We start from the raw sequence: 21,238 nt of genomic DNA, 5'->3' as shown, positions 1-21,238 counted from the left end.
AGTGAGAGCTCCTGTCAACTTCCGTCTCTGATAAGAGAAGCAAAACTATCTCAGCTGAAGTTGCATCAGGCGTGTTACATCAGCTGTAAACTTTCAGATATTCCCACAAGATTTATGCAGAAAAGTGAACGGAGCCACAAGATGTTAACGACACGTCTGAGCAAAACATCGGAATATAAATACTGCCGTGAAAAAATGACCAGATAAACTACAACAGCACCTTTAAACATTTTTAATACTGTATCATGTTTTGATTATATGCATATACTTACAAATACAAGTATTTATTATTTAATGATCGATTTATTACATAGCTCATTGGTTTAACTACAAGAGAGTTACAACAAGGACATGTTGTGATACCGTGTGTTCCCATTGTACCTCATTACCTTAATATTGTACCTTAATATTAAAAAGAGTACTGAAGACTTTATTTACAAAGTTAAATTAGACTGATGGTGAAGCTATAGGAGACCATTGCTCCTGTGCCACAAATCAATAAATAGAAAGATTAAAAAAAAAAAAAAAAAAAGAAGCATTAGCATTTTCTGTCAATATCAATTATCTGTCAAACAAAGACTTGCATAATTGTTTCAATTATTTATGTTAGCTATATTTATTATTTTTATTGTATATTATGAAGTGGAGAGTGCAACATTAGCATGAAGGGACCCTAACTGACAAACACAGAGGACACTGTACAGTAGACGTCTTTTGACTAATTTTTGTGATCAGAGTTAATCAAAATGTAACAAAGCATTTCATGTGCTCATTACTGAAGACAGTACATTCACTGATACCTGAAAATTAAATTACAAGAAATAAATCTATGGAAAAATAAATGTCTTCTGTGGCCTGAAAAGTGTTGTAATGTCAGGATAACTGGTTTCATATATGTCCACTGGTCTCACTGGAGATGTTACTGGCAGTAGAAGGTGAGAACGTTCTCCTGGTTTCCTCTGACCAGAAGGACTGGAGGTCTCAGATCACGAGACAAGAAGTCGAGCCACGCTAGGTAGAGCGTGCTGGGACACACTCCTCTCCTCCCCACTGGCATGGTGCTGTCAGGAAACACAGCAAACAGCTGATTTTCACCCAGTAACAAAGAGCTTGAAACATTCTCAGGTGAAAGCTTCACAACACCTGTAAACTCAGCACTTGCCATCATTTATTAAATAAAAGCAGAAAAACTACTCACGTTATAATGAGAGCGGCCTCTCTAGAGTAATCCAGCAGTACCTCATTTAGACGGATCTGGCGAAGAGACTGAATTCCACAGGAAAAAACAAAACGTTCAAACTAAGACGGGATGCGCGAGGAAAGAAGAAATGTTTTGGCTTGGTTTAAACATATTTGATCAGTTTGTGTCTGACCTTGGCCTTGTTCTTCTCAAAATCCTGGTCCGTGATCATCCAGGGCTCCTGATGTTGGCTTGCACATCCAGAATCTGAGTCCGGCTTAGAATTTGTATCCACCCTGAAGCGACTGACCATCTTCTCAAACTGATGGACACTGAAGCACACAGAGACAGAGTTTGGAGTTATTCCATCTCAAATCATCGTGGGCCTTCTGTTCAACTGTCTGGTTTTAAATTTTAGCTTCACATATCATACTGTACTTTTCAAGACATCTTTTTTTTTTTTTTAAGTCTTTCAAATTCATTTTTCATTTAAATAAATCAGCTGTAGTCTGAGATAGACACATTATAAAATAAATAAATAGGGAAGCTAAAACTTTATATCTCCCTATATATGCTCAAACTCTGAACCAAAACAATTCTGTTCAAATCTGAGACGCCCGAGCAAAAAATGTAAAACGAATTGCTGATTAGTTTTAGAAGAATAAAACTCCTAAATTCAGCTAAATTGAATATTTTTCGATGCAGCAGCTCATAGATTAAGTGAAATCTTAAAACAGTTATCTAAAGATTTTTCTGAAATACTGTGTTCAAATATATTCTTTGTCATAAGCAACAATCTCTAAAGTCAGCATGGCGCCAAAAGCTGCAGTTCGTCTAATGGCCACTAGAGGCCGCTTTCAAAAGTGAGTCAGTCCTCAGACTCTCCCGGCTCTTCACAACAGCTGTTTGGTGGGTGGGGATATTATAAAAGATTAAAGTTAGTGATTTGGCTAATTTACTTCATGTACCACAAAAAAAACAAATAAACCCTAAAATAAAATAAAAAAACAAAAACTGAGTGATCGGGATTCTTATGTTAGCTGACAGAAGCTTTTTTGGCTCACATTCCCAAACATCCATCCTTCATTCTCATCTTCATCTTACTTCATCTGCTGAGGAGGCTGGTTGATTTCAGGAAGGACTTCGACACTATGGAAACCGAGACGGAACTTCTTGATGAGCTCCAACACCCTGGAAAGAGAACGTGAGGCTGGAGTGAGCACATGTCTAACCGCGTGCAGTCTGTGTCTGCGAGAACGCAGGATGTCAGACCATATACTGCATTTCCCCGTTTCTTAGGAAAACAAAGTAAGTCTTTCTGATGGAATATAGACTGATGATGATGCAAGATTGTTCAATTTTACGGTGAAAATAGCAAAACTTGGCTGTCAGTAAGATTATTTTTTATATTACTGACCTATTAAAAAACAAACTACAGTTTGACTCTAAAGTGCTGCGTTCCTGAGATGATTTGTGCATTTGGAAAAACTCCAAGAGAAGAAAGAAACTTTTTGAAGCGGTCTACACTGTAGACCTGTGCGTGATACTTACTCCTGCTTCTGCTCGTCCTTTTTCTCTGCGTCTCCTCCCACAAACACTCGGACCTTACACTTGGCCCAGCGCTTTCTGCGGGTCAGCAGGTAAGGCAGCAGCAGGGTCAGACCTGCATACACACACACGCACGAGGAGTAAATGTCTGTGGACATTCTTGAATTAAGACATAAAGCAGGCGACTAATGGAGATGTACTCGGACCTCCATCATCAGACAGCCAGTACACGTCGATGGTCTTCTTTCCCTGTTTTTTCTGAAACTGTGTACTATGCTGAGGCTCGGGCTCGATGGAGACAGAAGCTGCAAACAGACAACGCGTTTTATAGAATTTAAATGACACCATAGAGGGTCTTTGGGTATTCTGTGTGTCTGTGATATTATTATGCATTTACATACATGTGGGGCTTGTCTGAACGCAGGAAGGAACAGAGATGCTGTTGATGCTCTCTGGTCCACCGTCAAAACTTGGATTAACTGAAACAAAAACAAGAAATTTCTTTGCACATTCATTTATTTGCAGGCAGCTACTTAAAAGATGATGGATAAATGTGGACTGCACATCCTAGCACGCCTCTTGTTGATGCCAAGAGCAAAGTGCCGTGGGAACGTAGCAGTGGCTGCAGCATTCCCGGGTTCATTGATGTGCAGCCTGCTGCGATATGCATGCAGGCTCTCACCGTGTGACTGAGATGGACTGGAGACCTCTAATCCCTCTCTCATCCTCAGCACGCACATGCCAAACTGCAGGTCGAACGCATCACTGAAAGCGACATTTAAATGAATGACCATGTGCATCAACACACACTCGAACCCTTTAGCTTTTATGGAATTGAGGTTCAGTTTTTAAACAATAAATATTTGATATCGCAAAAATAATACTCTGTTAGCAATACTTTATCAGCGGTATTGGTCATAAAAGTTTTCTGGCTTACCGCATTACTCCTATGTAGTTGTGAGCAGCCTGAGGTGTGTCACTCCGCCAGTCTTTCTTGAAACCCATGATGAGAACATTTGGCTTCACACGGCCCAAACCTGCCCCCTGGTGGACAGTCAGAACACCAGCAGGTGAGGATTCACAGGTGTGCTTTTCACACCTCAGTCACATCTCAACTATAAATTACAGTATTTCACCCCTGACCTGTAGCAACACGTTAACCCCAGATTGCAGATCTGCAGCCACCACTCCTCTGTAGAACGACCCGGCCTTCCTTTTGTTGAGCCAGTTCAGGTGACTGTCGCTCATGGCCTTCTCCAGTACTGAAGGAGAGGGATCATCCTGCGAATGACGGGAAGGAAGGGAGAAAGATTTCATCACTCCACTTTCAAACAATTAATCATTGTTCCGATTATTGTTTGGATTTATTGTGCGATCAGTGGGAGAACTCACAGTTAACACATTTCCACACAACATAAGACTGAGATCTTTTGTGAAACAGCTGACGAGGTCCACCAGGGCGGGACGACTGCTGGGAGGGCCCGTTAGCACCAAACACTGGGGCCTGAAAGTGTTGGAGTTAGATACGGAGCAGTTTACTCTTCATGTCTCACGTATTTTGTTTTTTCTCTTCCTGGAAAATCACTAAATAAAACTTCTATCAGTCCTACTCTGCTTTTTGTATCTTGGTGCATAAGCTAGACTTTACCATTTATTTTTGAGGGGCATGTCCTTGGTGATCAAGGTCATTGCAGTCCTGAAAAAAGTCACTAGACTTCATGTCTTCATGAATCCAGAAGAAGTTAAAATAAGCATCAATCGTTCCAGAAACATTGGTTCAATCTTAGAACGTAAAAGTAAAAAAAGCTTGGCTTTAAAAGTGTTCTTCCTCCCCACCGTTGCCATAATGTCATTATGAGGTTAGTGAAAGTAACTGAAGTGTTGATAAAGTCCTTCAAAAGAAACGTTAAACTACTGCATTTCAACCGTGGATCCAACTTTAGTAATAGTATAAAAAATGGTAACACTGTTGCAAACTGAATGAAAAAAAGAATCCGCTGGACTAAAGAGGAAACTTAACTTAATTTAGGATCTCCAGAAACACTCATCCAACCTTCAAATTTTGATAATAATAATAATAATAATGATGAAGATGTCAGATTTAAAAGTGAGTTCATCAAGTGTGAGCTAATAGTGGATCTTCAGCTGTTTGGGGTGTGTACCTCACAACAGAAAGAGACACTGGAGAGGCTCACCTGTAGTTCTTGACGTGGTCCTCTACGCTGTTGAGGCCTGCACACCTGCTCAGAGCCATGTTGTAGGAGCTCGCCTGCACTGATGAGCCCCAGTTCACGTCTAAACGCAGCAGAGAGGGAGTGAAGCAGCAGCATGGCTTTGTTTTTACACACGTGTGCGTGAGAGAGTTTGTGTGTGTTTACCTGGCTTCTTGTAGAGTGTGTATGCCAACAGAATAAAGACGACGCCAAAAGCAATAAGGGCCGCCCACCACGTCAGCAGGAACATGATCACCACGGAGCATATGGCGCCCAGCAGCGACAGCCACTTACTGTAGAACCTGAAGGACGGACGCCAACCTGCGCACACAGACAGTTAACATATGTTCATATTTTAACTTGAGATGATGATTCATTCTTATATACAATGATAAAGTCAGCTCTGCCATCTCTGAGCTGGTTACCTGGTGAGTTGGTGATGGATGCGTGGAAGCAGCTGAAGTTGATCAAAGAGTAGGAGCAGAGGAAGAAGTTGGAGATGATGGGCGCGATGGTGTTCAGCTCAGCTGGCAATAAAAGAAGAGGATTTGTCTGTTTTCTGTGATTGTTTCACATGAAAAAAGCTTTTAATGTGACGCCGCAAGGAAAAAGCTTGATAGCATAATTAATAACTTAATACAGTTTTGATTTGGCATTAACAGATATCAGCAGTGAGATAAGCTTAAGTACTTGGCTGCCTTTGGGCTTCATAGAGCGTATGCCATCACAAATATCAAAACTGTTTGATTTCATGTACATTTGGTAACTTGGCTGACTCTTTACAAAGCAAACGTTCCTACTGAAACATCTTACTGGATCTTTATGGCGCTCTGTAAAGCTACAGAACAGTCATTTAATGTGCAAAACGGTTCTTTTTAAACGTTCTCTCTGCAAAGAGCTGGTTTATTAAATGTTTTTATTAGATAAATTATATTTAATATGATTATATGAAATAACATGTATTTCTAAACAGTTTTGAAGAATTTTTTTTTTTTTTAAATTAGATGAAAACAGCAGAAATGTTTGTGAATTAGGAAAGTCTTTCTCAGCAGCTCCCCATCATTGGTAGTCTCTGCTGTTTGGGTTTGAAATGTCACTCACATACTGACATTTAAAACCCCAACAGCAGGGACTACTAATGATGAAAGATGGACACACTGTTCCCAATGCAGGAGTGCCTTGAAACCGCATTCTTTCTAACTGCCAGCAGGGGGAGACTCCTCCAGTTTGTCAAAAGCATTTTGATTGCTGCATCTATGATTCCGTTATTGCCCTCTGAACCTGTCGGGTATGCCTCTAACTCATAGGTGTCAAACTCTGGCCCGCGGGCCAAATTTGGCCCGCAGCCTAATTACATTTGGCCCGCGAAGCCATACCAAATTACTATTAGAGCTGGGCTACTGGTATTATACACCTAATATATATATCGTTTAGTATTAAGCTTTGCTTGTTCCATATTCAGTTTTTCAGCAAAACTTGTTTGAGTCCATAAGAAAAGATTCATTCTTATATCTGGAGGAAGATTTTTTTTCCAATAAATACTAATGTTAGCCCGCGACTTTGTTCCAATTTTGAATTTTGGCCCACTGTGTATTTGTGTTTGACACCCCTGCTCTAACTCATCTTATTTGAAAGATATTACACAACTCTGACTCTTTCAAAGTCTCACCGATGAGGATGAAGCAAGCAGCGATGATATATGTGAGAAGGTATCCTCTGATCGGTTCATTGTTCTTGCCATAACCTTTGCCAAAGAAGCCAATGAGAGGGTAGAGTTGATCCTTACACAGACACTGTGAGGGGGGAAAGGTTAGAATAAGAAACACATTAATACAAGAAAGAAGACACTCAGGGACTTTCATCGTTAAAGCTGAGTTTGCGACCTGTGGAGTAAGAAACAAGAAGATGTAATATTTGGTCTGACATGTTCTCCCTGTGTCTAAACAATATTCCTGCAGATATCCCAGATTCCTCTCATACTCTAAATATAAGTGAGTTTACTGCCCGTATCTACGGATGTCAGACTTCATCTCTTTAAGCCACAGTAAAGCAAACACTCTGTAAAAACATTTAAAGAGTCACAAGAAATATCTGATGGTTGTAAACCTCCGTGAAGACCGACTGTGCGTCTACCTGGAAGACTTTGGGAGCAGACACCAGGCAGGCCAAAGCTGATGACAGAGTGGCTCCAAATATCCCAGCTGTGATGAGAGGGCCGAAGGCTGACACCATGCTCATCGACTGCAGACAGAAATACGCTCACTCAGTACACTCAGAGGGCAGAAACATCTTTGTGTTTACAAGGTGACCTGCTGTGGCTGCTTAATAGAGCGGGAGTGTGACCGTGGAGCGAGAGTAAGGGGAAATTACAGAAAAGTAGTAAAAGTGTGTAAACGGGATAACCTTAGTCAGGTATGTGTATAGCGCCTTACTAGTCCCTAAGGACCCCAAAGCACTTTACACATCAGGGTAGAACAGACTAGAAGTTTCCATGATGACCAGGAAGAAAATGCAGCACTGACTTTTATTTCCTGTGTGTGTGTGTGTGTGTGTGTGTGTGTGTGTGTGTGTGTGTGTGTGTGTGTGTGTGTGTGTGTGTGTGTGTGTGTGTGTGTGTGAGTTGACCTGATAGTAGTTGTGAATACCATAGACGCACGTCTTGTTGTTGATGCACCCTGTGAAGTCCCAGCCATACTGGCATGCTGTACCAACACAATCCTCGACTGCTGATGAGGGAGACAGCGTGTCGTTCAAAACGCCAGACGCATCCCGCACCACGCAGGATCCTGGGAGGACACAAAGACGAATTTAAGGGTTGCTTTTTTTGGTCTCCTACAGGAGGAAAACTGTGCGATCAGGGAGCTGTTGCATAAAACAACAATTATTGGGATACTATGCACATAGAGCTGTGTGTGTGTGTTATGATAAAGTGTGGTGGAAACAGCTGCTCTGGCAGAAACTGCAATAAAAGTGGTTTGGATACTTTGCAGGTGCAAAATGCAGTTACAAGACTTGCTTGTAAGCTTATTTCACATAAATAAAATAAAAAAGTATCAACTCTAAAATAGAGCTTTTTCCAGAGGCATGCAGTACCAATGGTAGCAGAGATGATGAGGTAGGATACTGTGGTCCAGAAAATAGCCAGCAGCGTCCCTCGGGGGATGGCCACTGCTGGATTCTGAGGAGGAGACGACAAAGGCTTTTAAAAACATGAACATACGTAAATTGAATTTAAAGCTGTGTGTGTGTGCATGAAGCAGACTGGCTTATCTGTATATTATTCCCACTCTTAAAAAAAAAAAAAGAAGCATTTGTATAACATGCCTTCAGATCTCCGGAGATGTTCGCTCCTGCCAGGATGCCCGTGGCAGAGGGGAAGAAAATGGAGAACATGCCGAAGAAGCTGCCCCCTGGCCCCCGCCAGTCAGGTACAAAATTTGCAGCAAAGATATTTGCTGTTAAAGGGAAGAGAGTGAGTTTACAGGAGAGCTCGGCGATAAACTACCGTAAACTGCAAGACCGGCTCACTGCATAGTCACCTTTGTAGCTAAAGAAACCTTTGGATTGTTTCTCAGGTGAAGCAGGAATGATTGTTCCAACAATGTAACTGGCAAATGAGACCATGATGACGATGAAGAAGAGAACCTGTGCCTGTGGGAGGAAGAATAGGCTGTAAACATGCAGATGCACACACTGTAAACAAAAGATGGACAAAGTCACATCGTTATGCATCGATTATGTATCCAGGTTGAACTAAAAAGCAGTTTTTTGATTTTAATTTTTAATTTTATTTAGATTATTTATCGAGCCAGAAATGAAGGTGGTGGAGATGGAAACATGGAAAGCTTGGTTAGCAAGCATAAACACGCCCATGCATGAATAAAACAAAATGCAGAAAAAAGGCCATTAAAATGCGACAGTTTCACCAACGCAAACTTCTCAGCTAACGGAGGCGAGACCCAGGAGCTAAGCCTGCCTGTGCCAGCACAACTTTCAGTTAAGAACACCACACTGCTGAGTTACCAAAATCTGAAGGGGACATTAGCTGCTTTTGCACCAGGCTGGAAACATGTTAATTTTAATGCTGAAGTGTGGCTCAGTCTTTCATCGTTGGCGGCTGTGACTTGGTGTCTTGCTTGCCGGGTTTATCACAAAGACTAGCGTCAACATGCTAACTAGGAAGAGGGCGAGTCCTCTGCTAGTATGTGAAAGAGTGAGATGGCTTCAAAAATGTTGCATTAATGATTTTTCCAGATACCGGACTGGTTAGTGACTCTGGCTTCATAATCTGAATACAAAATTAGCAAAAATTCTATTCATTTAAATCCAAACCACTATGGCAGCTTATCATACTGTCACATACAACTGGTTAAGCTAACCTTTGACTCCCAGGCCATGCCAGCCATTGAGATGCCCAGCAGACATGTCACCGTGATGATGCCGATGATGCGGATGTCGTTAGTTCGATCCACCATGACGGCTTCATTTTCCTGATGGCACACAAAGACATTTCACGCGTAAAGACAATGAACAGACATTATTTACTGTATTTTATAAAAGCGCACGTATAAAACGGCATGCTACTCACACGCATGAGGTCGGTAACAGTCTCAGCAAAGCCCACGGTGTGCATCGCCACAGCTACAGCATTCGCAAAGGCAAAGATGAGACCGATTGACCCGCCGAGCTCTGGACCGAGGCTGCGACTGATCAGAAAGTACGTCCCGCCTGCAGATGAGAGGGTAGATTAAAAAGTGAGCATTGTGTGTGGAATCAGCAGCATTAAAAGTAAAGAGCTAGGCTGTTGCATGTGGCAGTGAACAAACCCAACCTCCTTTGACTTTGCCATTGGTGGCGATGGCTGAGGTCGAGAGACCGGTGATCCCAGTTATAGTCGAGGACAGCAGGATGATGACCCAGGTCATCCCTGATGAGAACAGGGAAACACACCGTGAGTGTGAGGGATACTCACCGTCTGGGAAACATGTGCCGTGGATAAAGGATGCTGTCGTTGGACATACCTATACCAGCCTGAGCAGTGATCCAAGGCAGCCTCAGGTACAAGATCACCCCCCATATGTTCAACATGCAGCGGATCTGAGAACAGATGCAACACTGAGTAAAGCCTGCTGGTGTTTAAATATCATCAACGGCATCACTGTGGAGGCTCAGTAAAAGTCCTGTTTCTGTCCAAGCCTGCATGCACGGTGAAAGTGAGCTTGTAGAAAGTGCATCAAATATGAAATCGTCATCAATCTACTTTTTTTGGTTTTGGCCTCATTTGGTTTTGGAAGAAACTTAAAGTTTCACACGGGTAATATTTTTAACTTCCTTTAACAATAAGTCGTTGACTGTACTCTGTAACCCTTTAATGCCTCAGGGAGTCAAAAACAAGCAAACATGTTCAGAAACAATTTCACATTTTCACAGCTTCACGTGCAAAAACAGGCGACAGTTAAATTACATTAGTCTCAGATTTTAATCTTTTCTAATTCCTTGTTTAAGTTGAATTAAGTTGCAGGAAACACAACGTTAAGTCTAAGAAAAATATCTTTTAACTTTACATATCTGGAGATTCAAGATTGCTCCAAGTTCAAAAACAGCAGCAGAAAAATCGCCTCCCATCAGTCAAAGCCTCCACCTACCATGACCCCCTGCACCCATCCGAAGCGCGTGGGTTCAGTTGGCGGCTCCTTTTGCTCATCCTCATCTTCCTCAGAGCTGTCCTTCCCTCCTGCCTCCGCCTGTCCACCTGTTGTCTCTTCATACATGGGAGGTCTGGAGTCATCCTGCTCAAGACACAAAACCAAACTCAGTTCTTCTCTCTTAGGTTTCGTAATTAAATAAATAAGAGATCCCTCACCTCAGGGCCGGCGTGCAGCTGGAACAGAGACGGCCTGAACTGCCTCCGTCGGCCCCACACCTCCGTGTTGGCATAGAAGTCGTAGCGCGGCGGGGCATCCAGAGTCTCGTAGCCAGTTAAATCAACAGATACGCGAGATGCGACACTGCTGCCATCCCCATCACATGTGTAGTAATCGGACTCAAAGCCTCCTGATGTCGCTTTACCATTAGCCACTGGCGCAGGGAGATTGGCTCTGTAGGCAGCCAGGCGAATGCCATCATTGGCTCCTTGTAACTCCATTCAGAACAGCAGAATTATCTTTTTAAAAATGTCTGTGACCACGAGTCTAGTGAAGAAAGGGAGCCGACGTTGAGCGTCCTATCCCAGCGTCTGAGTCAGTGACGGTGCAGGAGCCATGCTGTAGTTCAAGATGAATGAGGGGTTGGTTTTATATTTGACCTTAACTATGCAGGAAGAGCCTGAAGCCGTGGTAGAGGGCTAGTTCAGTGAACAATTAAACAACTTATTACACAACCTATTAAGCCTGACACGGACAATTTCACATGACAGGGTCAGCCCCTTTTGGACTGAGCAGGGCCAGTTAACACACGGTTCCATTTTTATGGAGTCACATGCGCAACGCCCTTCAACACTTCAAAGTTTTCCAAAAGCTCAAATAATGGAGGAGTTACCAGAAGTGGGGGATTTTATAGCCTGTGTGTACTTCTTATTGCTCAGTTTCGAGAAGTTGGTAATCTCCTGAGGGGACTTTTGGTTAAGATGTAAAACAGCATCATTACAGACAAACACGCACCTGCAGCGTATCCTTGACAGTTAAATCAGTCAACAGAGCATGAAAGAGTTTGAAATTATCATGACTTTTCCAGTCGCATTTCAGTTTCACTTGTTTCTCTGCATCAAAACAATATGGTGTTAATTATACCCTAAAAATCAAGACAAATATCTAATGTCTGAAAATGTAAATTTAGAAGAATATCTTGGCTAAAAGACAGAGTTACAGACAACATGCATCACTGTGAAAGTTCTTCTTGGCGACGCTACACAGCACCACAAACGTGTATCACCCAAAATGGGAAGGGGGGGTCAGGAGGGCACTGGCCACCACCCAAATACTGGGCCTCCCCTGGCAAGACTGCCCCATGTTGGCAATAATTTTAGTAAACGTGAGCAGAAGACCGAGGAAGACACCCTACAATGAGCCGAAACATTTACTTATTCATTCCTGCATATAGAATTGTCGTCATTCACACTGTGCCACTTTGTCGGCCCCTCACAATTTCCCGTCGCCACCCCCTCCCCTCCGTTGTTCTGTTTTTGGTGTACCACCCCAATATTTTCAGGTGCCTCGATATACAACAAATGCCAATCTCACTGTTTAAAAGTCACAGGCTCTCCATACAAGCTATGATTAATGCAAACTTTCACAGAGATTCGTGTCATATTTACTACTGCATGATGCATGACAACTAAAAATGATCTTCAAATATTTAGTTTGTTTTGTGAGATCCTTTAACCTCCTAGGACCTGGCGTCCACATATGTGGACATCACATGTTGGGTTATTTAGACCAAAATACTCAATTTTGCTCTACAAGGGTCTGATATGCACTTACGAGGACATTATACTGCCACTGTTCTATCAAAATTTTAAACGAATATCCTCATATGTGGCTCTAATGTTTTTAGAAACAAAAATTAGGTAAAAAAAAAAAAAAAAAAAAAATCTGGTAATTCTTTGTTTTTACATTCATCAGGACCCAATCAGGCCAAATATCAAAGAGAAATTAAAAATGCATGCCGTGGAATAGGAGGTTAAAGAAAAATTAACAAAATTTCTAGTGTTGGAAGAAATACGGTGATACGTTTCATCTTTTCAAAGTTAATGAAGATCAGATCCTTTTAGTCTTTTGTTTAGAACAATTTAACGTGAACGTGCCAATCTGTGATTACAACAGAATCGTCACTTTATCGACCACCACATGGAAACATTATGGAACAAACATACACCTGACACTGTGACAAAATATAACTTTTAGTCTACTGTAAACCTAGAACTTAACCAACCCGTCCTCAGAAACAACAGTATTAACACTTCACTGATGTATTCTTTTCGTACTCTGCATCATGTTGGGAATAAACCAGATTAACTCATACTACATGCATTCATGGAAAGATACAAACAGTTGTTAATCTGACAGATGTAACTTGTTGCATCTCTTCACGCTGCTTTGTCACAGTATAACACCGTCACTCAGCTTCCTCAGACGTTCTTGTCATATTCGAGCTGCAGAGCACCTGAAACATTTATTTTGCTCACAGGACTAATTCTGTCTTTTTCCGGACCACCGTAACACAGAATCCGACATGAAATACAAACTTATTTTACTGTTCGTAAGTTTTGGGCTGTAAGAGTAACTTTGGTGACATCACTGTGATGTCACCTGGTTATTTTTCCAGAATTAAACTTCTTAGTTTTTGCCTGCAGCTGAACAGTGCTGTTACGACACCTTGATAACAAAGAAAAGACCCATTTCCACTTAAAGGTGGAGGCTCATTACTCTGAATTACTTCTTCCTTTTTAAAACAGTTAAATAATTAAGCTGGGCTGTGTGTTCGGCAGCTGCAGCTCTGCAGTTTAAATAACTGACCTTGAAGCAGAAAAACAAACAGAGACACCCAGCAGGTTTTAAAGCTCTGGGTTTATCCGTTTTCTCTTATATAAATCTGAGATAACTGCAGTGTCCTTCAGTGTTCAGGTAAAATGTAACTAAGCCCCACATGTTGTTTAAATCTGTACCGTCTACTTAATTAACCTTCATTTTGTCATTTACAACAGTGCTATTGGATTTTGCATTTTAAGCTCTGCCATGCTTCCCATAGATCAGGTATAACCAAACTCATTTTACACTGTGAGGCAACCGAGTAAAATTAAATATGTAAAATAAAAGTTCTGCTAGTTCATTGTCCAGCCTGTTCTTGTAACTGGTAAATGGTTCTTAGAGTTTTTCCCACTGCGAGCACCCAGAGTGCTTTACACAATTCACCCAGTCAGACAAACACTTTCTATGCTTTTTCATGGTAAGAGCCATTTTTAATTACAGAATATGAAGTTTTCATTAATTCACAAAAAGTCTTAATTTCCAAACAAAAATGAAAAACAAAAATTACATTTATGTGATCGACAGTAGGAAAAGCAACTTTGTCTAACTCTGTTATTAGGTGTTGTGTCAGTGGTGAAGTAAGTATCTCTCTCAATAGGAAAAACTACAAAACTATGGCCATATTTGAGCTTTTGCCAGGGTAACTGTGGGCCCAGGACTTATGTTTGACACCCCCGGCATAGACTGCACCAAGGTAAACTGGACAGATAAACATGACTCCGTTTTTTGTTCTGCCCTCATGGACATTTCGATGTAGTTGATCATTGTTATGTTTTATCATTTGATTCCTTACTGAGGGAACAAAACCATCGCTTCCTGTAATGATGATCTCATCAGGAAATAGTTACATTGATTCCACTGAGGAAAACCCACAACTGTAATGAATTTCAAACGCGATACTGCAGCAATGGGGGGGGGGGGACAGTGGATCATCTTCCTCAGTCTCACCCCATCCCAGCATCCTCCTCTGTAACGTCAACATGCATGTCCTCCTTCACTACGCCTGGAAGCATTTATCTGGTATATTCACTCTCCCTCGGCTGCACATGTGCAAACCATTTCTGACCTCTCGGACTCCGAGCTTCCCTCTGAGGACTCATTTCTAATTCTGTTCATTCCCAATGAACATCTTAACTTCTCAGAGCCGCTGTCAGCTTAAAAACCTTTCCTTTTACTCTCACTGCTCTGAGCCCATCACAAAACACCCCTGACACTCGTCTTCAGCCATGTCGCCCTGCCTGCTCCATCCTCTTCTCCGTCTGTTGCTTTGGACGTTTGACTCCAGGTATTTAAAGTCCTCCCCCCCCGCTCCTTGCAGCTTCAATGTTACACCGGCTTCCTCTCATTCGTGCCCGATGTGTTCGTTACACTGGCAAACTGTACAAGTACTCAGACTAGTTATTTTCAATGGAAAATTTATATGGTTTGGTGATATGGATGTAAATATGATATTCATGTCCTCAACTCTTGAACCCAGTGAAAAAGTAAAGACCTTTAATAATCTACAGTCAGCCAATTTTAAAAGGGCAATTAAAATGTGTGTGAATGGGTGGTGATTTTCCAGCACACCAAGCAGCAGTAACCTCACTTCAAGAGCTACGTTGGAGTCCTCTTCCTCCTCTCCCTCTTGATGTACTTGCTCCTTCAACTACTCCAGTGAGTTCTCATCGTTGAATACAATAGACTACACATTTGTGAAGAGTCTTGAGATTTGACAAAGACCCTGAACTGTTTTCACTGCAGCTAATAAAAACAAAACGGGTACCTCAACACTATACCCTGCTGTGATAAAAATACTGGGTACGAGCAGATTCGGTTTCAAAAATGCAAAGTTACCAACTTGCAATTAGAAGGGAAAAAGTAAACTATGAGAGTAATGGAGGCAGTGTGCAAGGTTTGCAGTGGCAGTGGGAAAGACCTGAGCTCCCACGGAGGCCCCACCTGATTCCCACTACAAGTATCACACATGATTCTCTTTAGACAAAGCTAAAGACAACAAAAGCCACTCCATGAAAGTGGAGAGTTACTTTTCTGGGAGTGTGAAAAAACAAGACCGTGGTGAGTAAAGCAAATAAAGGTTAACTATAACTAAATGCTGCTTGGTTAACCTCATCTGCGGAGGAGACATTTGAATAACAACTTCAGCCAGTACCACAATATTTCTCTCTTTTGCTTTAACATTTTATATTTGTTAATTTAGCTAGCAGAGCAGTCTAGTGTGTCCAACTCTGACCGAGACATGACTGAGCAGAGTGATCAATTTGTCTTTACATTGTTTTAAACACACTGGTGTTTGAATATTTCTTAGATAATAACACGGGTAGAAGGGCCGCTCAGGGCCCCACCAGACTCACCAGTGGTGGAATAACGGGAATCTAGACCAACTCATTATTTATGCTAACAATTAAAAAAATGCCAGTGGTGAGCAAATAACTTCATAAACCAGTTTTGCATTAGGGGAAAACAAAGAAGGTTTAGGGATATATTGTGGGGGGAAAGCCTCGAAGAGCTTAGATTTGGAGACTAATTTTTTTCTTTTCATACAAAGGGTAAGATCCACCATTCAGTGACTTCTAGAAAAACTAAAAGCAAGAAATGTTTCACAGTTGGCCAGTATATAACCATGAAATGTTATTGGATTGCTTTACACTCAATACAATTCTAGAGACCAAAAAGGATGAGTGACTAGTTTTCTATAGATAGTGAACATCGTTTATTTTCCATCAGTGCCACTCTTCCACAAGTGATTAACCCACAGGTCAGACTACAAGATGGTGACCTAAGGGTTATAAACCATGTAACAATCACGTAACTGACTATGTTCCCAATCACACCATTTACAACTCTGTTGGATCTGTTGGTAATTAAAGTTTGAGCTAATGCAGGAACTAAAACACACAAAAAAGCAAGAAACACCACAAGACATTCCTCTACCTTTAACTGAAAATGCTTTATGGTGGTAAACTCTTGGCCAGCCAGACTGCTTGGCTCTGTGGCCTGTAGACTGCGACTTCAACCATGGAAACCAGGAGGTTTCCAGGTGTGCCTCCTTCACCTTATCTTAGATTAATGTCCTAGTAGTGATGCAGTGCCAATGCAACAACTTGTCAGCGTTTTAATCTCAAACCTCCAACAAAAACATGAAAACAGCCTCTTTGCACCTCTGCATTTATACAGTTTGAAGAAACTACAGGTCACTGTGCTCGGCTGCAGCTCTGTGAAATACCATGACATCCTGGAGGCTTTTTGCTGTGAAGCTGCAGGGCACAAGATTAGACTAAAAATCAGTGCACCCGGCCACACAAACATGGAAAGCTGCGCTCTGCAAGAGCTAAATCTATACTTCATGTTTTTGTATGGATTAAACAAAAACAAAAAGACTTCAGTCAGCTTAACAGGTTGAAGTAGCTAGATATTTCTAACCTTTGCTCTGACACCTGCTTTCAGTTTGTAGTGCACAGACATGACTGTCACCGTTTTGTCTTGAGAGCAGCCAATCAAAAGACTTAAACAGGATGGAGCATGGGCACTTTCACATGAGTAGACAGTAGATTAACATCTCTTCAGTTCAAGTGCACAACTGTAAGACAAGAGATTCAGACATTATACCAGTTTTCACAGATGTATTCAAATCATAAGAATGTAATGACTCACCTAAACCTCAGGTACTTTTTGCTTCCAATTGAACTGACAAGGATGTTATCAAAGTGTTGTTAGGTAAGATGAACAGAGGTGAGGATGAAAATGGTTCCAGATTGTTTGGGTTGGTATCCTGGTTGTCACTGGAGATGAAATCAGAAGGGCTGGTGGCTGGATATGAAAAAAGAAGTCTTAGAAGCAAGGGGATGAACTGTGAACTATGACAGTTTTTGACAATTGCAGACTTAAAACCTTGAGCCTGAACTTGTTAAACATAAGCAAGTTTGTTATGACCATCACTTCCAGCCACATCAAAAAGTTTTGGGTAGTCACGTTTCCTGTTGAGTTTGTTTCTGGCAGAGTCCTGTCTTTGGACTCTCATTTGGCTTGAAGACATCGTTGACCTGTCCTGAAAATATGGCCAACTGTCATAAGATTGCATTTTGGCATGAACCGGCTCATAATTCTGACGTGCAGCTGCAGAGTTAAAGGCAGGCCGTTCTGATCCAAAGTGGGTTGAAGTTGACCGCGAGTTCAAGTAAAATGGCTCATAAGCCTGTTGTGCTTGTGAGTGTCCAATAGCAGCATAGTTTAAGGCAGGCCAGTCTGAGGTTAACTGATCTGAGCTTGATTGTGGTTTAATATGGAATGGCTCATAATTTTGCTGCTGTGGTGCTGCGAAGTTCAGGAAAGGCTTTGCAGATGCAGCCATGGTTGAACTAGATTGTGGTTTAATTGGATATGGCTCATAAGTTTGCTGTTGTGTGGTTCCAAAGTAAGGTCGCTCTGATACAGCTGGGGTTGAACTTTGTGGTTTAATGTGAAATGGCTCATAGGTCTCTTGCTGTGGTGCTGCAAAACTTAGGAAAGGCCTTGCTGATGCAATGAGGTTTGAATTCGATTGTGGTTTAATGGGATGTTGCTCACGAGTCTGTGTTGTTCCAAAGTTCACAAAAGGCCGTTCTGTTCCAATATGCTTTGAACTTTGTGGTTTAACACCAACTGGCTCATGAATGTTTTGCTGGGGTGATGCAAAACGTAAAGGCCTCACTGGTTCCACCAGGGTTGAACTGGACTGTAGTTTGATGGGATATGGCTTATAAAGCTTCTCCTGTGCATCTGTACCAGCAGAGTTTAAGAAGGGTTGCCTTAATCCAATTATGGCAGACTTTGATTGTGGTTTAACTAGATATGGCCCATAACTCTGGTGTTGTGTTGTTCCAAAGTTCACAAAAGGCCGTTCTGTTCCAATCTGGTTTGAACTTTGTGGTTTAGCACGAACTGGCTCATGAATGTGATGCTGTGGTGATTCAAAACGTAAAGGCCTCGCTGGTTCAATCAGGGTCGAGCTTGACTGTAGTTTGATGGGATATGGCTTATAAGGTTTCTCCTGTGCTTCTGTACCAGCAGAGTTTAAGAAGGGTTCCCTTAATCCAATCATGGCAGAGTTTGATTGTGGTTTAATAGGATATGGCTTATAACCGTCGTGTTGCGTTGTTCCAAAGTTTAGGAAAGGCTGTTCTAATTCAGTCATGGTTGAACTTTGAGGTTTAACACGAACTGGCTTATAAGTCTGCTGCTGTGTTGTTCCAAAGCTTAAGATAGGCCTTGTTGACTCAGCCAGAGATGAACTTGGCTTAATATGAACTGGCTCACGAGTCTCTTGCTGGGGTGTTGCAAAACTTACGAAAGGTCTTCCTGATCCAAATAAAGTTGAACTTGATTGTGGTTTCATGGGAAATGGCTGCTCCTGTGTTTCTGTATGGCCCATACCAGCAGAGTTTAAAGAGGGTCGCCTTGATTCAGTCGTGGCTGAAATGGGTTTTTCTGGGTTTAAAACATCAGGAGTCTCTGGTTTGTGTTGACTTGCCAAGTGGACAAAATGGCTATTGGTTGGGGTGTTGAGAGACTGAGAGACAGATGAAGAGGAAACAGATGAGCTGACCTGAAAGCCTGGTTTGGCAACAGCAGGCGCATCATTTCCACCATCATGTTTTTTATTAGAAGAATTCTTTCCATCATTTCTTATCAGGAAATCAAGAAAGGGAATCTTCAGATTGAATTCATAGCTTTTGGGTTTGGGTGACAGATGTTTCTTCTGTGGTGGAGGCTGGGGTAGAACGGTCTCCTTTGGCCATTTGGTGGCAACATTAGATCGTGGCTGCAAGGGGTTTGCAGGCTTGAGGTTTGAGGCTTTTTGGTACACAATGGGATGGTTTTGTTTACAGATATGGAAAGGGGCCGTCCTAAAACGTCCCTGCTTTTCCAATGTTTTGTCCTGGGCACTGATGTAGTAGAAAGGATGACAGTTCTCATAGTTGTAGGCTTCTTCCTCCTCTCCTTCACTTTGCCACACTCTTGGTTGCACAAAACTTCTGGCTATGAAAGAAAACAGGTGAAGGTTAATTTACAAATTACATTGTAAAATTTGAACATTTAGACTATATTTTCCAAACCAACACCTCTAGAACCTCAACAACATATTTCTGCAGGAATCTATCATAAGAGCATAATTCATTTGATCTATTTAGCTTCATAATTGGTGATTAGCAGCACAGAAACAGTTTGCTAATGCACCGAGCTACATTACATTTTTTTCCAATGAGGTTTCTCTGGGAGGAACAAGAACAAAGCAGAGATGTGCCATAAAGAATAAACAGGCCTGACAGTTGGCTTAAACAAGGTTCTTGTTTAGTTCCCTGTGCGACATTTTAAGCAGCGTAACATGAAGCGCAGGACAACTCATATTTATTGTGTGGAGCATTTAGACCCATAACATTAAAATACTGCAGATATGCTCTGCACAGTCCTGTTTCAAGACCATGTACATTGAAACAGGACTGTGAATAAAGCTTACTTTTAATTTAATTTTTTTTTATTTTTTTTTTTTTACTTACACTGGTATTTAACTGACAATATTTAATCATTAGATTCGGATTGTAAAAATTACATTTCAGGACTGAAGAAGAGTGCCACCTCGAGTCCCCTTTATAGATTCTCCATTTGCTGTATAGCAAAACAATATTGCAATATAGGAATGTGGATTTTTGTATTAGTTCCCTCTCTTTCCTGTTAGTCACTGACTTAATTACCAACATATTGCTTTATTCTGCCACACAGAAATGCGGTTACATCAGGAAAGTTGTTAATTTAAATTACTCAACCCCCAACTTTCTGTCTGAATCCATGAAGGCGGAGGAGGAATGGCAGCAATCCTCCACGCCATGGACCCAGACAGTTTTAATTTGAAAGGCTAACTTAAGCTGTTCCTAATCAGAAAAATACATCAAGATACAAACAAAAGCAAATGCACAGTTTGCTTAAAGCACCACCCTGACTTGTCAGTGCTGTGTATCAGATCGTAGGCCTAGTGTTTGGTCTTACTTTAATTAGGGGAGCTGGTAAATTGTTGCTAATGGCTCAATTCTTAACAGGGTTAGACTTGCAGGACTTTTCAGTTATAGTAACACAGGTATTTTAACAAGAAGAGTTTTAGTCCCATTTCCAAACAGCAGGAGGTGAGTCAGGCTTACCTCTTGGAAAAGCTGAGGAGTAGTTCACCTCACTCAACAAACAGACCAGCAATAATCTGTTAAACAGTTACAAATACACAGTCAAGGTAGACTCAAGTAAATAAAATGAACCTAATAAAACCCATTTGGTTTCATATTTAATGTGTTACCTTGTAATTAGGAAGCCAGCAGCCATGACTGCTGCACTCGCTGTGTCCTCACAGCTACGAGCGCTGAGCTGGACTGTGCAGCACAGCTGCCCTGTCAGCCGTGGATCCAGAAAGCCCAACTTCCAGCTCCTCCAACCAAACGCCCACAAGACTCAAAGTCGAGCATCCAAGCCACGCGGCTGTCTGTGTGCGTCTTTTCTATCTTCCTAATGAAAAGTTGGGCTGAAGCAAACTCTGCCTCACACAGGTGCGATCACTTGATGTGATTGGCCTGGCTGAGACGTTAGAATGATTGAATCTATGCCCCAGAGGGGATGTGGACAATAAGAACACATTTGATTTCAACTTCTACAGTACAGTGCTGTATTGTTTTCCTTTTACAGTTTTATGCACTTATACACATTTTGACATGAAATAAAACACTAATAATAAAGGTCTTGCATTGAGCTCA

At 41.6% G+C, this 21,238-nt stretch overlaps 1 protein-coding gene across 3 annotated transcripts; it reads right to left on the bottom strand.

Annotated features, from left to right (window-relative positions):
• Positions 1 to 719: 719 nt before the first annotated feature.
• slc12a3 (solute carrier family 12 member 3) lies at positions 720 to 20,977 on the bottom strand. 3 transcript variants are annotated; one of them, XM_040008009.1, is made up of 30 exons: positions 20,788 to 20,976; positions 20,639 to 20,694; positions 17,121 to 19,484; positions 16,890 to 17,046; positions 10,805 to 11,204; positions 10,587 to 10,730; positions 9,963 to 10,038; positions 9,773 to 9,868; positions 9,530 to 9,669; positions 9,321 to 9,431; positions 8,481 to 8,592; positions 8,266 to 8,396; positions 8,035 to 8,119; positions 7,567 to 7,727; positions 7,075 to 7,182; positions 6,611 to 6,734; positions 5,367 to 5,468; positions 5,107 to 5,262; positions 4,924 to 5,023; positions 4,121 to 4,232; positions 3,872 to 4,009; positions 3,666 to 3,772; positions 3,411 to 3,493; positions 3,130 to 3,207; positions 2,935 to 3,033; positions 2,732 to 2,843; positions 2,285 to 2,371; positions 1,374 to 1,512; positions 1,199 to 1,266; positions 720 to 1,061 (listed from the first exon to the last, which is right to left on the bottom strand). In XM_040008009.1, exons 5-30 carry the CDS (start codon positions 11,084 to 11,086, stop codon positions 920 to 922), a joined length of 3,093 nt encoding a protein of 1,030 aa, XP_039863943.1. In that variant the 5' UTR covers positions 11,087 to 11,204; positions 16,890 to 17,046; positions 17,121 to 19,484; positions 20,639 to 20,694; positions 20,788 to 20,976; the 3' UTR covers positions 720 to 919. The 3 variants fall into 3 exon arrangements, with proteins under 3 accessions (XP_039863943.1, XP_039863946.1, XP_039863944.1); XM_040008012.1 differs by lacking the exon at positions 20,639 to 20,694 and having other exon boundaries at positions 20,788 to 20,977; XM_040008010.1 differs by lacking the exon at positions 16,890 to 17,046.
• Between the last annotated feature and the right edge of the window lie 261 nt (positions 20,978 to 21,238).

This window comes from Simochromis diagramma, unplaced genomic scaffold (assembly GCF_900408965.1).
Source record: "Simochromis diagramma unplaced genomic scaffold, fSimDia1.1 OVJJ01000545.1, whole genome shotgun sequence".
In the NCBI taxonomy this organism is placed as follows: Eukaryota; Metazoa; Chordata; class Actinopteri; order Cichliformes; family Cichlidae; genus Simochromis; species Simochromis diagramma.
This window is presented reverse-complemented; position numbering and strand designations above follow the sequence as displayed.

Coding starts and splice junctions, on each gene's coding strand:
- slc12a3 (XM_040008012.1), bottom strand. CDS start 11,086: ATGGAGTTACAAGGAGCCAATGATGGCATTCGCCTGGCTGCCTACAGA. Junction 10,039..10,586: donor GATGGGTGCAGGGGGTCATG/GTAGGTGGAGGC, acceptor ATCTGTTCTCAG/ATCCGCTGCATGTTGAACAT. Junction 1,513..2,284: donor CAGCCTCCTCAGCAGATGAA/GTAAGATGAAGA, acceptor TGTGTGCTTCAG/TGTCCATCAGTTTGAGAAGA.